The sequence below is a fragment of the Elgaria multicarinata genome, chromosome 3 (assembly GCF_023053635.1).
Source record: "Elgaria multicarinata webbii isolate HBS135686 ecotype San Diego chromosome 3, rElgMul1.1.pri, whole genome shotgun sequence".
NCBI classification, from domain to species: Eukaryota; Metazoa; Chordata; class Lepidosauria; order Squamata; family Anguidae; genus Elgaria; species Elgaria multicarinata.
In genome coordinates, this window is record NC_086173.1 from 123,298,248 (window position 1) to 123,316,087 (window position 17,840).

The window sequence follows — 17,840 nt, forward strand, 5'->3', positions numbered from 1 at the left end:
AATGTCTTTATAGACCAAGTTTATAAATCTTACAATAGTACCATCACATAACTGGGTGCTGTCTCTTCCACTCTAGTCTGCTTTCACTTAGATTCGTTCTTATTAAAGAGCACTTATTAAAGCACAGTTGGTTAATTGGTTTAGCACCAGTTTCTCAAGCTTTCTTAACAAGCATAGGCTGATGCTTGAAGGAGATTTCAGAATGCAGCCCTGGTGGTTTATTTTCTTTCCGAGGTTTCCAACTGTTGGTACACTGTGATCCTACCCTTCTGGCGATGGTGCTAAGCAACCATTTGAGTTGCCCCTTACTTCTCACATGCTTAGCAAAGACAAAAGGATAATGGGGCAGCTCAGAATCCTATTGCTGTTTATCTACAATGAAACAGACCTGAAAGAGAAAGGTCTGGGTTGTTTTTTGGTGTTTTTTGAGTTTGTTAACATGGGAGAATCTCAAAATGGTGCAGCCAGATTTTGATTTTAAATATACCATGAGAGACTCAGGCCTTAGCTAGACCTAAAGATTATCCGAGGCAAATGGAGGTCCCTGCCTGCTCCCGGGACCCCCTTTGTGTCATTTGGATGAACAGGGATGATCCCGGGAAAATCCTGGGATATAGGCCTGGTCTAGCCATGGCCTCAGTCTGCAGTCTGGAGCAGATAGGTTCGAAATTGCACTTCTGCCATAAGCATGTATCATTTCAATTACTAGGCAGAAGCAAATTTGTGTTTGCTATACAAGTGTAAACTCAACAAGGAGCTGTAGCCAATCGCAGTGCCCTGACAGGTGTATCTGTAGGATACACTTTTCTAAATGTATGAGTATCACATACTTTCTTAGGATGTACTAGGTGTACAGTTCACATTTTATATAAAAACCCCCCAACAACTTATGTTGTAGTTCTTATTATATGGCCTTGGGTAAGTCAGTCTCTCAAACTCAATTCCCCTCCTGTCGATTCAACGTCAGAGTAATGAATCTCATAGAAGTGTTATTGAGAGCAAAGCGCAATCAAAAAAACATTGCCAATTAAAAGTGAGATGCAAAAGATTAATTGGAGTAGAATTGCTCATTTGCAACCACTGAAATTTATTGTTTTGGTGTAACTACTATTGTGGTGATATTTTATATGCTGACTGACTGAATTTCCTTGCCTTTAGGTGATGAAAACATACCACATGTATCATGCTGAAAGCATCAGTGCTGAAAGCAAACTGAAGGAGGCTGAAAAGCAAGAGGAGAAGCAGTTCAACAAAGGAGGTGACATCAGTGTCAACCTGTTGCGGCATGAAGATAGGCCTCAGCGCCGCAGCTCTGTCAAGAAAATTGAGAAGATGAAGGAAAAGGTCAGTGGTCAGCCAGGTTCTCCTCATCGCTAGCAGCAGGGCCACTGACTGATCCTCAGCAGGATGTCAGTGCAAACTGTGTCTCGTGCGTGACAGAAAGCAAGCCACAAACGGATAGACGCCCCCAAGTCCAAGACTTATTGCTAATATTTGGCCACTAGCATAACACAAATATTTCTTTGAACCGGTTTGCACTGCTTGGGATGTCACCTGCTTGCTTTAATGCTTCTGTTCAGTTTCACTGAAGATCTGCTTGGAATGGACATATAAAAAGCTGCTCTTTTTACTGCTTGTTAGCTGTGGAGGAAATGCCAGAAAGTCAGCAGGTAGCTAGAGCTTTGAGTCAGGCAGGCAGGCACCTTTCAGCATGAAGCAGAGCCCAGGGGCACATTGCGGAGAACTTCCACAGAGGGGGGTGCATTACATCATCAGGGCCTGATGTGTTCAGCCATTAAATTACCCAACACAAGGAGAGTTGAAAAGGGCAGCTGGAGGGAAGAAAGGCCTCCAGAGAGTGATGGCTCAGAAAATAAACAAAGCAAAGCAAAACAAAACAAAAATGGCCGAGACATCCAGTGCAAAAAGGCCAGCAAATGAAATAGTCCTACAATAGCTTCTCAGGCCGGGTCTCCTATATTGGCCTGACATCAAAGAGACTTTGCTGACTGCTGTGGAAGGGTGTTTGGCTTTAAATTGCAGTCTGCTATTGTAATATGTGTCATCTGAACTGATGGGGCCGTATGAAGTGTAAGGTTGCAGTCAGGTCATGGAACATGGCTACTGCTTTGTAGAAAGTTGCAATGTGGGTGTATAGGATGCCCCCCAACATGGTATGGGGGTTATAGAACAATTGGGGATCAGCACCCAACCACCATACATATGTGCCAAATGGATATAGTCGTGCCAGATTAAAAAGTGAAGTGGACAAGGCCCAAACTATAAGTGCTGTTTTGTCCAGTAGACAAATATGGAAAGTGTAACAAAGTGATAATGGTCTAAATTATGCTCTATGTTATTTCTGACTATCCAGCTGTTTTAACCATGGTTCTGAGGCTTGATGTAATATTCCTGATCTCCCAAACATGGAAATTAGGAGACTTGGGATGTGCCCCAGGCTCATGTGCTCTCTCCCTCCTATCCCTTTTGTGCAAAATTGCCCCACCCAACCCTTTTCAGAGCCAGCAATGGTTCGCTTTAAACAGAGCTTGTGACTCTACTTCAAACTTTGGTTTACTCTCTGCTTTGAAGTTGTGTATGATTTGCTCTATAAAAAGGGAAGAAGGGGGAAATTTGCGCATAAGAGTGAAAGTGGTGGGTGCAAGCATGGGTCCTGTTCTAATACTACTTCTCATTTGCTCCAGTAACTCTCACAACATTGGGATAGCTTTAAAAATAGAGGTAAATAAGTTTGCATGAATATCTTTCTTGCACATTCTACAATTTAACCTCAATATCACCCTCCCAGTAATGGACTCACAATACAGGTTGGCTGCCCCTTGGACCTCAAAGTGTACCCCTTTCTCTGTCCTCCTCCCCTAGTGCTTGCATCTTGCAAGTAGGGCAGGGAGAGTTCTGCAGTGAAAATAAGGAATGTGGAATACGGGTTCCATATAGAAACATCTTCTCTTTTAAGTATTGCTTGAGATTATGGGTAAAAAAATGGCCCTGAGGAAAGACTTCAGATGAATAGGAAGCATCTGAAAAGAGACCTTGAGGGCTCTTAAAGTGGAAAATAGCCCTGAAAAGTGTGTGTGAGATTGACTGAGAGACTGGATGAACTGCAAGATGTTCATAGGACTGTTCAAGGCAATAAAGTTTTAGAGAAAGTGATAGCCAGAGGGCAACATCCCAGCCCCTATAATAAATTATAGTAGATAATGCCTTGCTAATGTGTTTCCTTTTAAATCAACTCTAGTAGCAGTGAACAATAAGTAATAAACAATAAACCCTAGAATCATCTAATTACTGGTATGAAGGAAGTAGCTCAAATTTATAGTAGATATTTTGATATTGCTTTGAATCCTTGCTTACTGTGAATGAGCTGTATGCTGGTACATGCAGTTCATCCAGCTCTACTTTGCTCCTTTCTACTACAGCAACCACTAAAGAAGCCAGATAGGGTTGCTTACGAAGTCGTCTGAACCGGGAATCCTCGCTTGTTGATTCCAAATAAGGCAAGAAACATAGACACCAAACTATCACTGGTTTGCAATTATGGCTTGTAAGGGGACCTAGAAGCTGGGATCCCTGGTTTGAACAGGGTGGGCAGAAGGTAGAACTTCAGATGTTTTGGAGTTCTGCCAGCATGGGAATTGAAGTCCAAAACATCTGGAGATCTATTTTTTGTCCACTCTTGAACTAAGCAAACCTTACTGGTCTTAGTTCAAGGGAAGAGCAACATGGAAGTGAACAGGCTGCATGTTTATTCACAGTAAGCCGGGATTCTATGGAACCCTAGCTCATCATTCTCCAAGAATATAGTCTTTGCAGTTCTTAATGGCATTGGGTTCTTTTATATCCCTGCACACTTGGGTACCCTCAGTTAGCAAATTTGCAGATATTTCTTGCCAGTCTCTCTTAAAGTGATTTTTTCATGGTTACAAAATGGGGCATATTGCTTGTTCACAGGGCCTAAGTGGAGGGTATAACCCAAATTTGGGCTCTTATCTGTTGTAATTATTTGGATATAGTTGTAGACACTCTAGATTTGTGTGTGAGTGTGTGTGTGTGTGTGTGTGTGTGTGTGTGAGAGAGAGAGAGAGAGAGAGAGAGAGAGAGAGAGAAAGAGTATTCATCCTTTGTCTCAGTGAAAGGCCACATTTCTGCAGGCATTATACCAATAATTTTGTCATGTTAACCTGATATAAAGGGATTGGCAACTGGTGGCCAGAAAGTTTTGTCTGGGTTCCAGAATTCCCTTGATTCCCCTCCCCCCCAGTTTGTTATGTACCTTTCTCTAAGGTTTGTTTGCAGTGGAATCAGATGGGAGAATGGGCTGTGCCACTTCAGAGTGCAGGTGAGGGTCACATTTTGAGTGTTCCCCTAAATAAAAATGTTCCTGTGAGTATAATGAAAACAAAACAAAAAACTGCAAAAAACAAACAAACAAACAAAAAACCTCTCAAATGAAATAAAACCAACTTAGCACAGGATGGAGCAGGCTGTTTTATAATCTTCCTGGATGTTGTTTTTTATGCCCATGGTGGAATATTTTTTTAAAAAAAGAAGAAGTCTTCCTCTACCTGCAGTCTGAAGTGATACAATAAACAACTCGGGATTCTACCAACTCAAAAGACAAATCCTAAGACACTGGAGAAAAGTAGAAGAGCAGCAGAAACTTTAGCATTATTCCTTTATGCCCTTAGTTGCTTGGTTCTATTTTGCTTGTGTTTTCTCTTGCACATGAATGTTGGTAGCTAAGGGGCATAAGGAACAAACTTTGCTGTTCACAATAAGAGATAAATAGCTAACTTATGGAGGAATGATTCAGTGAGCAGAGCCAATGTTTCTGGCCCTCCCGCTCTTGCTTAACTGAAAATATGGCTCTTGTCAAAAAGTAGTTGTCATATGAGGCTAGAGAGTGTGATCACATATTCCCTGTTTTACTTATGTTGATTAGCATTCTTGAACAGATTGTTCATAAACATATTTAGATAACGGTTTCTGCAGAACAACTCCCCCAAATACTTCTAGCGCTTTGGATAGCTCCTTTAGACTTCTAGTCTGTACTGACTGAAATCTGGAATGGATTCACAGCCCTACAGAAATCAAAGCCACCAACCTCCACTGTATGTACCACAGATTCACTTTCCCCAAGATCATCTTACACACAGGGTTGCACTTAAGATGTTTGAATTGACCCTCAGAAAGGATGCATAGAAGGTAAGATTTATAGAGGAGCGGCACTGAATTGTATCTTAACTCTGAATTACCAAGTCTGACATCATTGACCATCAGTTCTGAAATAGCTTGTACCCCACTAACTACTTGATGTGATTGATGCCAGGCCTTTCTGCAAGATACTAAATGTGCGAGCCATTTATCATACATGTTGACTGTATGCTGAATTAGAATGCACTTGCCATGCTGCTAACTCTGCTAAGCATATTCAGAAGAAATGGCTGCTACTGAATAAACCTGCCTCATTAACCCCCTAATATCAGTGAAGGTGTTTTGTTACATAAGCACAGCAATTCTGCACAGTGTTCCTGTTCGCAAATTCTTGGAGGATAAAGGCTATCAATTGCTACTAGCCATGTCGAGTATATACTACCTCTGGGATCACAGGCCCCAGGCCTTTGAATATCAGTTGCTAGGGAACAACAACGAGAAAGGGCTTTGTATCTGGTTGGCCAATGTGGGAAACAGGGCATTGGACTAGGGAGGCCTTTGGTCTGATCCATGGGGCTGCCCTTAAGTTATTTTTATTCATGTAAAAATTATTTTGCAAGAGCCTAAACCTTGGAAAAATATAAAAATTTGGATGACATGTTCATGTTGTTTTGGATGTGTGTAATATTTTTATGTTTTTCAGAGGCAAGCAAAATACTCCGAAAATAAGCTGAAATGCACTAAAGCTAGGAACGACTATCTGCTAAACCTCGCAGCCACAAATGCAGCAGTCAGTAAATACTATATCCATGATGTCTCAGACCTGATTGACGTGAGTTCTGGAATGATTTCCCCCCCCTTAAATGTACAGATACCCAAACTTTTCCCAAGGTGATAGCTGTGTCTATGGTCATGTCTGCACTTCCTTCTGTAGTTCAGCAGTGTTGATTCATGATCCATCCACTAGGCAAATAGTGTTGCAAAATGTCAAATAGAGTTTTTGGATTACCGTTTATGTCTGGATCAGTGTTTGCATATACATTCCACGGCAATAGTTTATATAATGTGTGTGTGTGTGTGTGTATGCTTGGACATGCATATGTGTGTGCACAGAAACTCTCACAGTGTTTATCATAGTGTGTCAAATAGGGTCTTAAGATACTGTTGAATTTGGAGATGTGATCTGTGCTGAATTTAGGTATTTCAGTGGTAGGGGTGTTTATATGGATACAAGGTGAAGCTGGTGGGAATAATTCTCTAGTGAGAAGAAAGGGCAAGGCAGATCAAGGGACTGAGTCAGCCAATAGGAATTATGGGGCGGTATGACAGCAGCTAGGTAGGAGCTAAGACAAGTGAAAGTATTGTCTAAATAGAAACACACAGAGGTAACTTGTTGCACTGGCAGAGGCTAAAAGAGGAAGCAGGAAGCTTTATTGGGATCAGTCATAAGGGTTGGTCAATTAGGGAAGGTCAAGAATCAATGCACTTATTTATTTATTTACAATATTTATTTACATTATTTATTTACAATATATATTTACAATATTTACACATCCAGAGATTTTGGAGTGGTGAACTTACTTTGTCTAATAACAGGCATCTCAGCTTCGAAGGCCAGGCATTGGTGGGTGATCTTCCCATCGATCTCTTCTTAAGAATTCATGCAATCCATGTGAGAAAATGCAAGGCGTAGTTTATTCTGCGGGGTTGAAGAACAACAGGCCAAGAGGCTTAATCCGGCCCTCCTGAAGCCTCAATCCGGCCTCCAGGATTTTTCAGATGGCTATGCATCCTTCCCCCTTCACCAAACCACCAATCATTTGGTGGTTTCTCTCTTTTTGTTCAGTTTTACCCCCAGAGCTGACAGGCCTCTCCTAGGCCTTAGTTACTGGCAGTAAGAGTTTTAAGCCCCAACATGCTGGGTTCTTTTGTACTTTTAGCGGCTCCACTTTCTTTGTTTTCAGTCCCATCCATCACTAGAATGTGCCCCCTGAGAGCTTTAAAATGGAACTCAGCTCTTGGGCTGAAAGAGGTCCCCCCATTCCTGGTTTAGATGCTTGAAATTTCTCAGGATCAGGTTGGTTGTCCATTTTCATGCACTCATTCAGTTAAATGACTCAAGAAATAAAGTTTTTGTTGATTGCATGCTGGGAAAACTGTCCTGAAGCCTACTTATATCTTGTAGAAAGAGATTTCTTTTTGTTGGTTGGGCTATAAATTGACTGTAGTTGTGTAATGGTTGTATAAATAACAGTGATCTGTGTATGAAGTCTGTGTATTAAGTTTAAATGTCACTTAAATGCATCAGGAGGTTAATCTCATTTAATTAATCCTCTAAATCATATTTATTATTCCAAACTAGAATGAAAAGGGAGGTCTGATATAGGGCTTCAAAGCCTTACAAGGATTTCAAGTTATTAGAGATATTGTTAAATGGGGTAGGAGTTTGTGTGTGTGTGTGTGTGTGTGTGTTCAAAATGTTACTTGAAAATGAAAATATAAGAATAGAATAGATTCTATCTTTATTGATTTGCTCCTCAGATTTCCTATATTTTTAAGTTACCTTTTCCCCCCCATGGAGTTGAGGCTCTGGATTCCTGGAGAGTGGCCGAATGCCAGTTTATTATTATTATTATTATTATTATTATTATTATTATTATTATTTATTTATATAGCACCATCAATGTACATGGTGCTGTACGTCATTCCTCCCCAATTTATTTCCTTTCTGATACTTCCATTGGAGTTAGCAGATGACTTTTCTTCCTTACTCAAGGAGATCCCTTTAGGGAACTTAACCCAAAGCATCTTTGATTCAGTACAACTAAATTTGTCTAATTATATATTCTGCTTGCTTGAGAAAACAAAGTATTATTAAGCATGCATGAGTTGTTTACGTGTGCCCTGATTTCAAATTTCCCAAGAGAAGAGATGTTTCTTTGAACAGGTTTTCATACGTGTTGAATGTACTTCAGAAGGGTATTATAGGGCAGAATTATCCCAATAGAAAGAGAATAAGTCCATTCCTCCCAGATAGTTGATAAAGACATCTTTCAGTACTTTTAAAATCAAGCTTTGGACCCCACTGTGTCCAATACACAAGGAATAATTCTGGAATAAAATAAATAATATAAGGAGTCAGGGAGGAATTATTTGTACTTGAGTAGTCCTCATTTTAACCTCTCTTTACTAAATTAAGGGAGGAGCCATGGCTCAGTGGAAAAGCACATGCTTCTCATGCAGAATCTCTTTGTTTCGATCCTTGACATCTGCAGCTAAAGGATTTCAGGTTGGAGGTCTTGAAACAGGCTTTTGTGTACCTGAGATCTTGGAAAGCCATTGCCTGTCAGGGTTGACAGCATTATGCTAAGACCCACTGAACGTCTGAGTAAGCATGCATAAGACTGTGTGGTATGTAGACCAACAATCTTACATTAGTATTAATTTTCAGCTGAAAGATAACTTAAATAAAGAGGAACAACAAAAATAAATACAAACTGACATTTAACAGCTCAGTAATCAGTCTGCATCATTTTGAGATTGCCAAAATTCTCTGAATTCCACCTCAATGCCTCCTCGTTTGTATCCATGTCAGATTGCGAGCTTCGTTCCCCCCACCCTTTTGACATGGACATTTGTGTATATTTTTGTGCACACTTCCCCAAATGTATACATCAACTGTGCATATTTTGGCTTGTACAGGGAGCAAAAAAGCCACCTCCCAGCAAAAAATGGCTTGGGGATTAAAGTCCATCATGCTGGCGGGGTTGGGGGGAGGAGAAAGAAAGAAAGAGGATCCAGAGAGAGAGTGGGCAGCAAGCAAAAAGAAAGAAGAGAAAGAAGGAAAGGAGAGAAAGAAAGAAAGAGAAAGAAAGAAAGAGGAAATAGAGAGAGAAAAGAGGAGTTAAAGATTGAAAGGAAGGAAGAACAGGCAGAGAGATGGAAGGAAGGAAAAAGGAGAGCGTGGGGGACGGTTAGAGAGAGAGTAGCCAGAGAGAGAAAGAGTGGAGGAAAGAAAGAAAATCCAGAGAGAGAGAGAGAGAGAGAGAGAGAGAGAAAAGCCAGAGTGAGTAACACACACACTTGGTGGATATTCATGTGTGTGTGCATGCAGGCACGCATGGACACACACAGGTAAGGGGACACGCCTAACGTTTTTGTGATTGGTCCCACAATTTGTGGCGTTGCCCAGAGCACTTTTTCAACCTGCCAAATGTGCCCACGAACCCAAAAAGATGGGAGAACCCTTAAAGACTAGCAAATGTATTATGGCACAAGTTTTCTTGCACCAGTGTTCACTTCATCGCATCCATGATGTGCAGTCATAAATTAAGCCTATACACACATAGTTTTGGGGGGAAGGGGACCTTGTGTATATATGCAATTTGGTATTGAACTTTATACATTGGATGAGTGGATTCTGGAGCACCAAAGCTTATGCCATAATGCATTTGTAGGTGTAACGTGCAACCACATTACTTTTTGTTTTTGCTACAAGTCACTAACACAGCTACCCCTCTGGAAAGTGACTACAGGAGAGTCCTCTCTGAACAGCAGGTGGGTGCCTTTGCTTTGGCTTGATATATTGCACATCTCTGACTGTAGAGCTCCCCTTGCTTTAGAGTCATTCAGATAAAGTCAACAGCTTGGCAATAAAAAAGAATAAACAGCTTCCATCATGGGAAATTAGGCTCTCTCAATAGACTCAGTTCAGTTTTGAGGCACAGCTTTTATGTTCCGCTCTTCTTCGTCTTTTCTTTGCCACTTCCTGCTGAGGAGACTTATTTTGCAACGCCACTGGCAATTTTAAGCAGTTGAACCATTCTCTTCCTCTGCAGCTTCTGAGGGGAAGTTTTTTGCATGTATATAAAATGAAGAGCAGAAATATTTCCAGTCAGGAATAACTGGGCAAAGGTCCTCTCTCTCGTTGGTTGTCAGAGGCTGCTGGCTTCGAATAGCAACATAACAAAGAATTACACGCAGCAGAGGAGCTTGTAATTTTGAGCATTATTTTAGATTGACAATTGGTAAACAGCAAGAACTGTATTCTTGTTATGAATACCGAAACCAAGAGCAACAAGGATTTGGGGGGGGGGGGGTAAGGGGAACAGAGACTGCAGTTGTTCATGATCCTCAATCTTAGTGCCTCCTTAATATTGGGGTTGATTCACAGGAATACTCTGGGACTTATCTGTAGATTATTTTTCTTATGGTAATTGATTTGTTTATGGTGATCTAATGCACATTGCCAGTTTTTTTTTGGGGGGGGGGAATCTTCTCAATAGGCCACTTTGCACAATCACCAGCATGGTTATGGTAGCTTGTTAATCCGGGTTTGTTAACTATGGTAGCAACCCACCATTGCTGGGTTTGCACAGGACAGTAAGCTGTGCCAGGCAGGGTAATTAAGCAAATTGGGCCAGCGTGTGACTGGCACAGGCAGTGTGATTAACAAGCCTCTGTGACGTGTTAACTCTGCTGGTGATCGTGAGAACCCACACACTGTCTGACAGTAATATTTAAAGGTTCAGGGGACCTAGTCTTTAGCTAAATGCCCCAAGAGAGGCTGTTTTGTTTTTTTTAACTAAATTTACAGGAAACTCCCACATTCACTTGAAAAGGTTGACATTTGGTTTGTGGCTTTGAAAATTACCCAAGACGGAAGCTCGTGTGGCTGAGGGAGTCTGTCTTGATGTGGGGAGTTTAGTCTACTGGCTTGGCCTGGTTGTAAAGCGATACACTTTTAATTAGATATTGCTAGGCCTTCTCAAATGAGGAAGTATGTGGTTAGGCTGTTCTATCGCTATTTTAAACTGTGGTAATGAGGGCTAAACTTGGTAGAAACGGATGGCTGGCCGCACCCAGTGAGAAGTACAAAAGTGGCCGGGAGTGGTGGGTGGGGGTGGAACTATCCATGGGTGCAAGATAAAACAGATTTATTGGACTTGAAACTTGAAAAATCCTTTAATATCCATAGATTTATCAAACATATAAAATCCTTTTTTAAATCCAACATGTTTGGATTTAGAGCAGCAATCTCCTTCAGGGATACTGTGGTAAATACGAAAGATATGGTAACCCCACCATTTTGGGGGCAATAAAATGAGTTAATATTCATATATAAAATTGCTTCAAACCCACCCACCCCTGGCTCCCCGCAAAAGTGAAGGATAGAGATGTGGGAAGAGGAGCTTGTGAGCCCAAGGCTCTGTCGTATAACACCAATCAGTGGTTTGGTATTACATGTGAACCAATGCTATGTTTTACGTTCTCTTTACTTTCTTATTTTGTCATTTGCTCACCTTGTCAGACAAATATACCAGATTTCTCTCAAAGCAGCTTTGTCAAATATAGAATTAAAGAACTGCTTCTACATTTAACCACTATAGTCCCAATTTATCATTGGCAGTTTCTAATGCTGCTACATATATTGTATCAGTGTTGTACCCTACCCCACCCTCTACATATTAATATATATATAATCAATAACATACATGTCATAAAAAGAACAGATTTTCCCGAATACTACCTGTGGATGTTTCTCAATTCATTCTTGTAGTGATATGCAGGAAGAACTAATAATTGACTGTGGTTTTTTTTTGAATTGCAGTCCTTTATGCTTGCTACTTAGAAACTATGGCTTTATAATGGTATTATTTTTATTTATTTATTATTTATTTAAGTATTTTTATGCCGCCATTCAGCCAAAAAAGGCTCTCACGGCGGCTTACAAAAGTATTTCTTGACAGTCCCTGCCCACAGGCTTACAATCTAAAAGACATGACACAAAAGGAAAGGGGATTGGGAGGGAGGAGGAGGAGGGGGAAAAGGAAAGCAAATTCAGGCACTACAATCTTAGTTGGAAAGTTCAGCAGTTACAGGGGACAGCAGGAGGGAGGGGGCTCTCAGCTGGAGCTGGTCCCAGGCACGGTGGAGAGGTGCCTGGCTGCTGCTTCCTCCCTCACTGGTGGCCTCTGCAGAGACAGTTGGTAATTATTATTAAATTATTTAATAATTTAATTAATTATTAAATAATGGTATTCCACGCATCCCCCACCCGTCCCCAAAGCTTGACTAATGGCATGTCTATCCTTGCTTTTGTTAAATCGGTTTCATGTCCCTTTATGGCTCCCTATCCTTCTTTTAGGGCACAGCCCTATGGGGATGGCCATAAGCCTCTGAACCCAGAGGCTTACAGCCATCCAGTGCAGAATGGAAGGCATGGTAGAGGCAATCTTTTCGCCCATCTAACTGAGGCATCAGAGGGGGAGGGAGGAAGGAGGCTGGGAAGATTGGGGGATTCCTCATAAGCTGGCCTCCCCAGTCCCTGCCCATGGGAACGGTTCCATTACCTTGCTTCTGAAGTTCTCTCCGTGCCAGCAGGGATGGGGATGGGGCAGGGAGCTTGAACTCCTGGGTCCAAGGTCAAAGCTCTGACTCCGACTTCGGATCCAGGAATCCAAACTAGCCAATGGCAAATGGACCCAGCTTTGCACAAGTTGGAATAGCCATTAGTTTGATACAGTGAAGCCTTCAAGAAAACTTACACAGCTCTGAGTTGGGACATAAGGACCCCACCCTGTACGAATGAATCCACGCCAGCTGGCATCCCTAGACACAGCCACTAGCATGGTGCACTGCTAAAGCTCACTGAAGGAGGCATGTATCCACTCCACTACCCTGAGGGGTGGAGCTGACCCACAGCAGGCAGGGAGGGGTAAGGCATATAACTGTCTCTCAGCCTGCTAATCTCTCTTAGCTTCAAACTGTATGGACTGCAAAGCTATGTTTTGCTTAAAACATTTGCCTATGTTTTGTTTTCCCATAGTGGCTGAAGATATTACTGCAGGCTTCAACCACATAGCCACATTTAAATTAATATGTTTTGAAAACAAAATACCCCTACAGTCTCCTTAGTATGCATGCTGAGTTTCAGTTGTCTTGGTTTCATGATCTTGGCACGATGGTGCTGATGGACCGAAATACATTCTCTTTTATTACGATAGAAAAAAGGCCAGGATGGAGTTTCAGGATTGTGTGATCCCTCCTGTCCTCATGTACATAGCAGTTCTCTTCCTCCTATCCTTGTTTGTAGCAAACTGTAGTTTGATGTTTCACCTGAAACAGCAAGCTGTAATTTTTACTTGCCCCACACGTCTTTGAAACTTTAGGCACACTTCCATGATGGCCCTTGTTTTGCTACAATGCAAAGGCAACAAAAGATAGCATGTTGCCTTTTATGTAATGCCAAACCATGATTTGGTATTACAGTAATAAGTCTTATATGCCTTTTCCTCTCTCCTTGCACAATCTGAGTTAAATCCAAAGTTACTCACTGCTCCTGTTATGTCTGGCAAGGATAAATTGTAGTTAGTTAAACTATAGTGGTATTGGAACAAGCTAAGAGCAAACTGGTTTCTAATCTTGGTTTGTTCCAATAAACCATAGTGTGACCTTTAAAGAAGGTAGAAGATTCTTCCAGTCCTCTCCTCTGGTACACACACCAGAGATGAGGAGACAGTGGAGCAGGGGAAGGAAGTTCTTGAGCTCAAGGCTTGAGCAGGCTCATTGTATGTAATGCTAAACCATGGCAGGATCTACACTACTGCTTTAAAGCACTTTAAAGTGCTTTATAACAGTTTTGACATCTGTTGGGGCCCAGAACACACTGCATATAGAGTTTTCAAAATGTTTTCAAAGCGCTTTAAAGCAGTAGTGTAGATCCCCCTGCATGTATTACATCCAAACAGGGGCTAAATGTTCTTTCAAAAAGTAACCAGCTAAGGCCGGGGTCCCCAGTGTGGCACCCACAGGCAGCTTAAGTAGAGCACATAAAAATATGCACAAAAAGATTTGTATGAAATGCATACAACATTCTAGCAATTATACATGGGTTGCAACAATAGTGGATCAAATATCCAAATAAATATCTATTGAAGGTGCCCATTAAAACATTGAAAGCGCTGTAAGGTCCTCAATCCATTGCATTATAGGAGGCGAGTGTTTATCATAATGTTGTAATAACAGTTTTTTGGCTGTCAAAACAGTGCAGAGAACCCATTTACTCATCATTTGTTAATTTCCATGAAGCAGGTAAATAATTTAAAAGACAGGATGCATCAGTGAATATTAAACCCTGTTCCAGTACAAAATGTATCTGTCTAATAACCTCCTCCCAAAATGAAGCAAGTACTGGACATTGCCAAAACATATGTTTAAAAGAAGCATTACCTATATTGCACCACCAGCAATTAGCCAAATTAGCCTATCCCTTATTAGTTGTTGTGATGTCCAATAGATACAAACCAAAAGTTTTGGCTGAATAAGACACAGCCTAATATCCATAAACCTGATAAGTAGATGCCTAAGCAGCAATCCACTCACTAGGCATTTCGTGGTGGCTCCCACAGCATGGTCTCAAATTCCCAAACGCGCCCACGGCTCCAAAAGGGTTGGGGACCCCTGAGCTAAGGCTTAAATAGTAATTTGGACCATTCTGATATGTTCGCAATGGTTACATTTGAAATAGGATATGTCAGGGCTCATTCTGCTCTTGATTATGTCATAAATTCTGTGTCATGAGAGGGAAGGTAGCCTGTGACAGTGGGTCTGTTTGCATATCACAGTGGCTGGGATATGTGCTGTGCATGAGCCACTTCTGCATAACGTAAGCAACCTCCGATCAGATGTCAGCATGATGTGCACATCTGGACCAATGGGTTTAGGGGTTTAACAACCCAGCGTTAACTGAACAACAAACCATGGGTTAACTGCTCAGAGTTTTAGCTCCTAAACAACTCATCAGTCCAGGTTTGCATGTCACACTGACATCCTGCGATTGCACAGATCAGAGTCTGTTTACAGAAACCAGAAGCAGCTTTCAGGTAGCACGCATCACCACAAATCATGGGTTAAACAACCCAGAATTTGCTGCCATTACATACAGACTGGGTCACTGAGTCATGGAGGCAGCTTCATACTTTATTTTGACACTTTCCACAGTGGAAAAGCCTAGTAAAGTACTGAGATTAGTTTGTCTCCCTCAGAAGGAGACCATAGCAATAAGAAAAGTGACCCATATTCAGAATATGATAATACACTTAGAAATAAAACCAGTGCAGATGGCTTGCATTCACTCAAGCTTCATCTGATAGTACAGCCAAGTTATGCACATTTTATTTTGCCAAAGTTTGCACCTTATAAAATATTTATTTTCCTCTCAGAAAGCACAAACATTGGGTATGTTTGTCATGCATGTCTCTCTGTATGGATATGCAAGGTTGTGCACATGCATTGACAACAAACATCAATCCACTAGTTACTTTGATATGAAAAGTGTGGCCAACTGCCTCTCAATAATAGCTTATTAAGTATCCGACAGCCTATAGCTAACATTTCTAATAGCTAGAAAAAGTTGCCTTGTGTCTGCCTATTCTCTTTTATAAATATTCCATCAGTAAATGTCTCCAAGGAGTGCACTGTAAGCTTTTCAGAAGCAAGAAAGAAGATTGAATTACTCTTTGATTCTTTATTCCGTCCTTCTATGTAATGTATGAAACAGACTTAAGAAAAGTGAGAGAAGCCTGCAAATGGAAGAAAAGTACTGTAGGGAGTCCCCCGGGAACAGAATTAAATCTAGGTTAAAAATCCCTGTAGAAGGTAAGTTTAAATACCACATTTTTGAATGTATAATTATGGCTCTCACAACCATACAGTTAATTAACTGTAGCTGAAAGTTTTACAGAAGGATGAGTGTTTTGATGGCCAATAATATATACCATTTTGCATACTAGGAAGCAATTAGTTCTAATGCTATAGGACATATATAGTGCAATACAGAGGTCCCAACATAACCAGCTCCCCTCTGTTAGACACACATATTGACTAAATTTCTTTACATATATCACGGTCAGAAGAATGCCTGAGTGTTGAACTCATTTGAAATAGCAGCTGTTGGCTAATGCCAATGTAGGAACGCTGAACTCTGGGACCAATACGCTGATAAATTAAGCCCATGGGAACAGTGCACTGAACGTTTAAGTCCAGAGTCATGACCCTGAACAGTGCTGAAATCCGCTGAGGACTTGGAAGATCTTAGGATCACGTTCTCTACTCTGTGCAACTGGTGTTTTAATGTTGAGGCCCAGATGCAAAGGCAGTAGTAGCACTACATCCTGCCTCTGTATGTAACTCACAATGCAACATGGGATTACAGTTATGAATCTCTGAAAAGAACAAAAATCCTTGCGTTCTTTAGTTGTTGCTTTTCAACTGTATATTTAAAATATATATTGCCACATCTTTCCTTTTTTTCTGGGGACTGAAGTATGAAGCACCAGGCACAGTGCTAATTGCTAAAGACCCAAAGGAGATGCAAAAAATGTTATTTTTGTTCAGGCTGCTACTCAGGTTGTCAACAGAAGCATTTTTTCATGCATTTGTAGCATTTGTGCAATGCTATAAGTGCTGTTTTCATCATGATTTCAGCAATGAAAATAATGCACAGGAGCAGCATTGCAGAGTTCTGTGCAATACAGGGGAATGCAAGTGAACTATAATGTGCATTACTCAAAAAGCTTGGTCTTAGGAGAAGAAGAAGACTAGTTCAGGTTCCTCTGCTCCCCATTGCGTACTGAGATTTCCATGAAAATTGATTGTCTCAAGGGGTCCACTGGTGCAGCAGTAGCCATCACACTTTGAGACAAGCTGCAGGAATCAAGGTACCTGAAAACTATATTTATCAGTGCTGGGTTCCTTCAGACAATCCCACATGGCAGGAAAAAGCTTAATTACTCCCACAATGTAACCCAGCAGTCATTGCAAGATTTACATTTAAAGCATAAGGGTGATTCTGTGAGTGAGGTGCTGCCCTGGAATTTCAGAGGCCCAGTTTATTCTTCCACAGTGTTCACAAATTACCTGAGGGAATTAGTTAGGCTAGGGTGGGCAACTTGTGGCTCAGATGTTTTGGTATACCACTCCCATTATCCCTCACTATTAGCTGTGCTGCCATGGCTGGTGGAGGTTTTAGGCCAAAACATCTGGAGTGCCACAATTTGCCCACCCGTCAATTAGGCACCATGCCACGGAGTTCCTGGAGACCCCCTGCCCTGCCAATTGGACAAACACAGGCAAGATCTAACAGGGCCGATCACTTGTTAAGTCTACGTTAGGAAGAGCGAAGTGGTATAACCTCATAGTGAGCTGTTCACTCGTTGGGAAGTGTAATTGCTGAGGGGGGCAGGGGCTGGACTCCACATACTCCTTTCACTTGCTTCCTAACAGTGGCACTGTGAAAGCTTCAGATGGCTAACAGGGAGATGACACAGCCCCGACTGTGCAAGAGCAGGTGTGGGTGAACTTTGCCCCCACCCCACGCCAACCCCAGTTTTGCATTTTGTTCTTAGATAGCTGTAGATCCACACACAAATTGTTATTAGTATAGCATGGATTAAAATCCTCAGGTTTAGGAAGACAGCACCACTTTACATCTAAAATTAAAATAGTACCTCTGCATTTATTCGGCTCATTTTTAGAAGCAATCTAGAGTTGAGTTTGATAGTTTGGACTGGATGGAATGGAGGTGAATTCAGGGTTGTGCCAGAGGGCACCAACTGTCCAGATGGTTGCTTATTTCATAAATGAGCAGTTGAACACTTGATTGC

General features: G+C 41.4%; 1 protein-coding gene across 4 annotated transcripts in view; it reads left to right on the top strand.

The window, feature by feature from the left end:
• SRGAP3 (SLIT-ROBO Rho GTPase activating protein 3) overlaps positions 1-17,840 on the top strand; it is a 215,266-nt gene that overhangs the window by 139,785 nt on the left and 57,641 nt on the right. For all 4 annotated transcript variants that reach the window (XM_063121465.1, XM_063121466.1, XM_063121468.1 and 1 more), the window contains exons 5-6: positions 1,159-1,344; positions 5,879-6,007. In XM_063121465.1, coding sequence (XP_062977535.1) covers positions 1,159-1,344; positions 5,879-6,007 — 315 coding nt within the window. The remainder of the gene's footprint in view (positions 1-1,158; positions 1,345-5,878; positions 6,008-17,840) is intronic.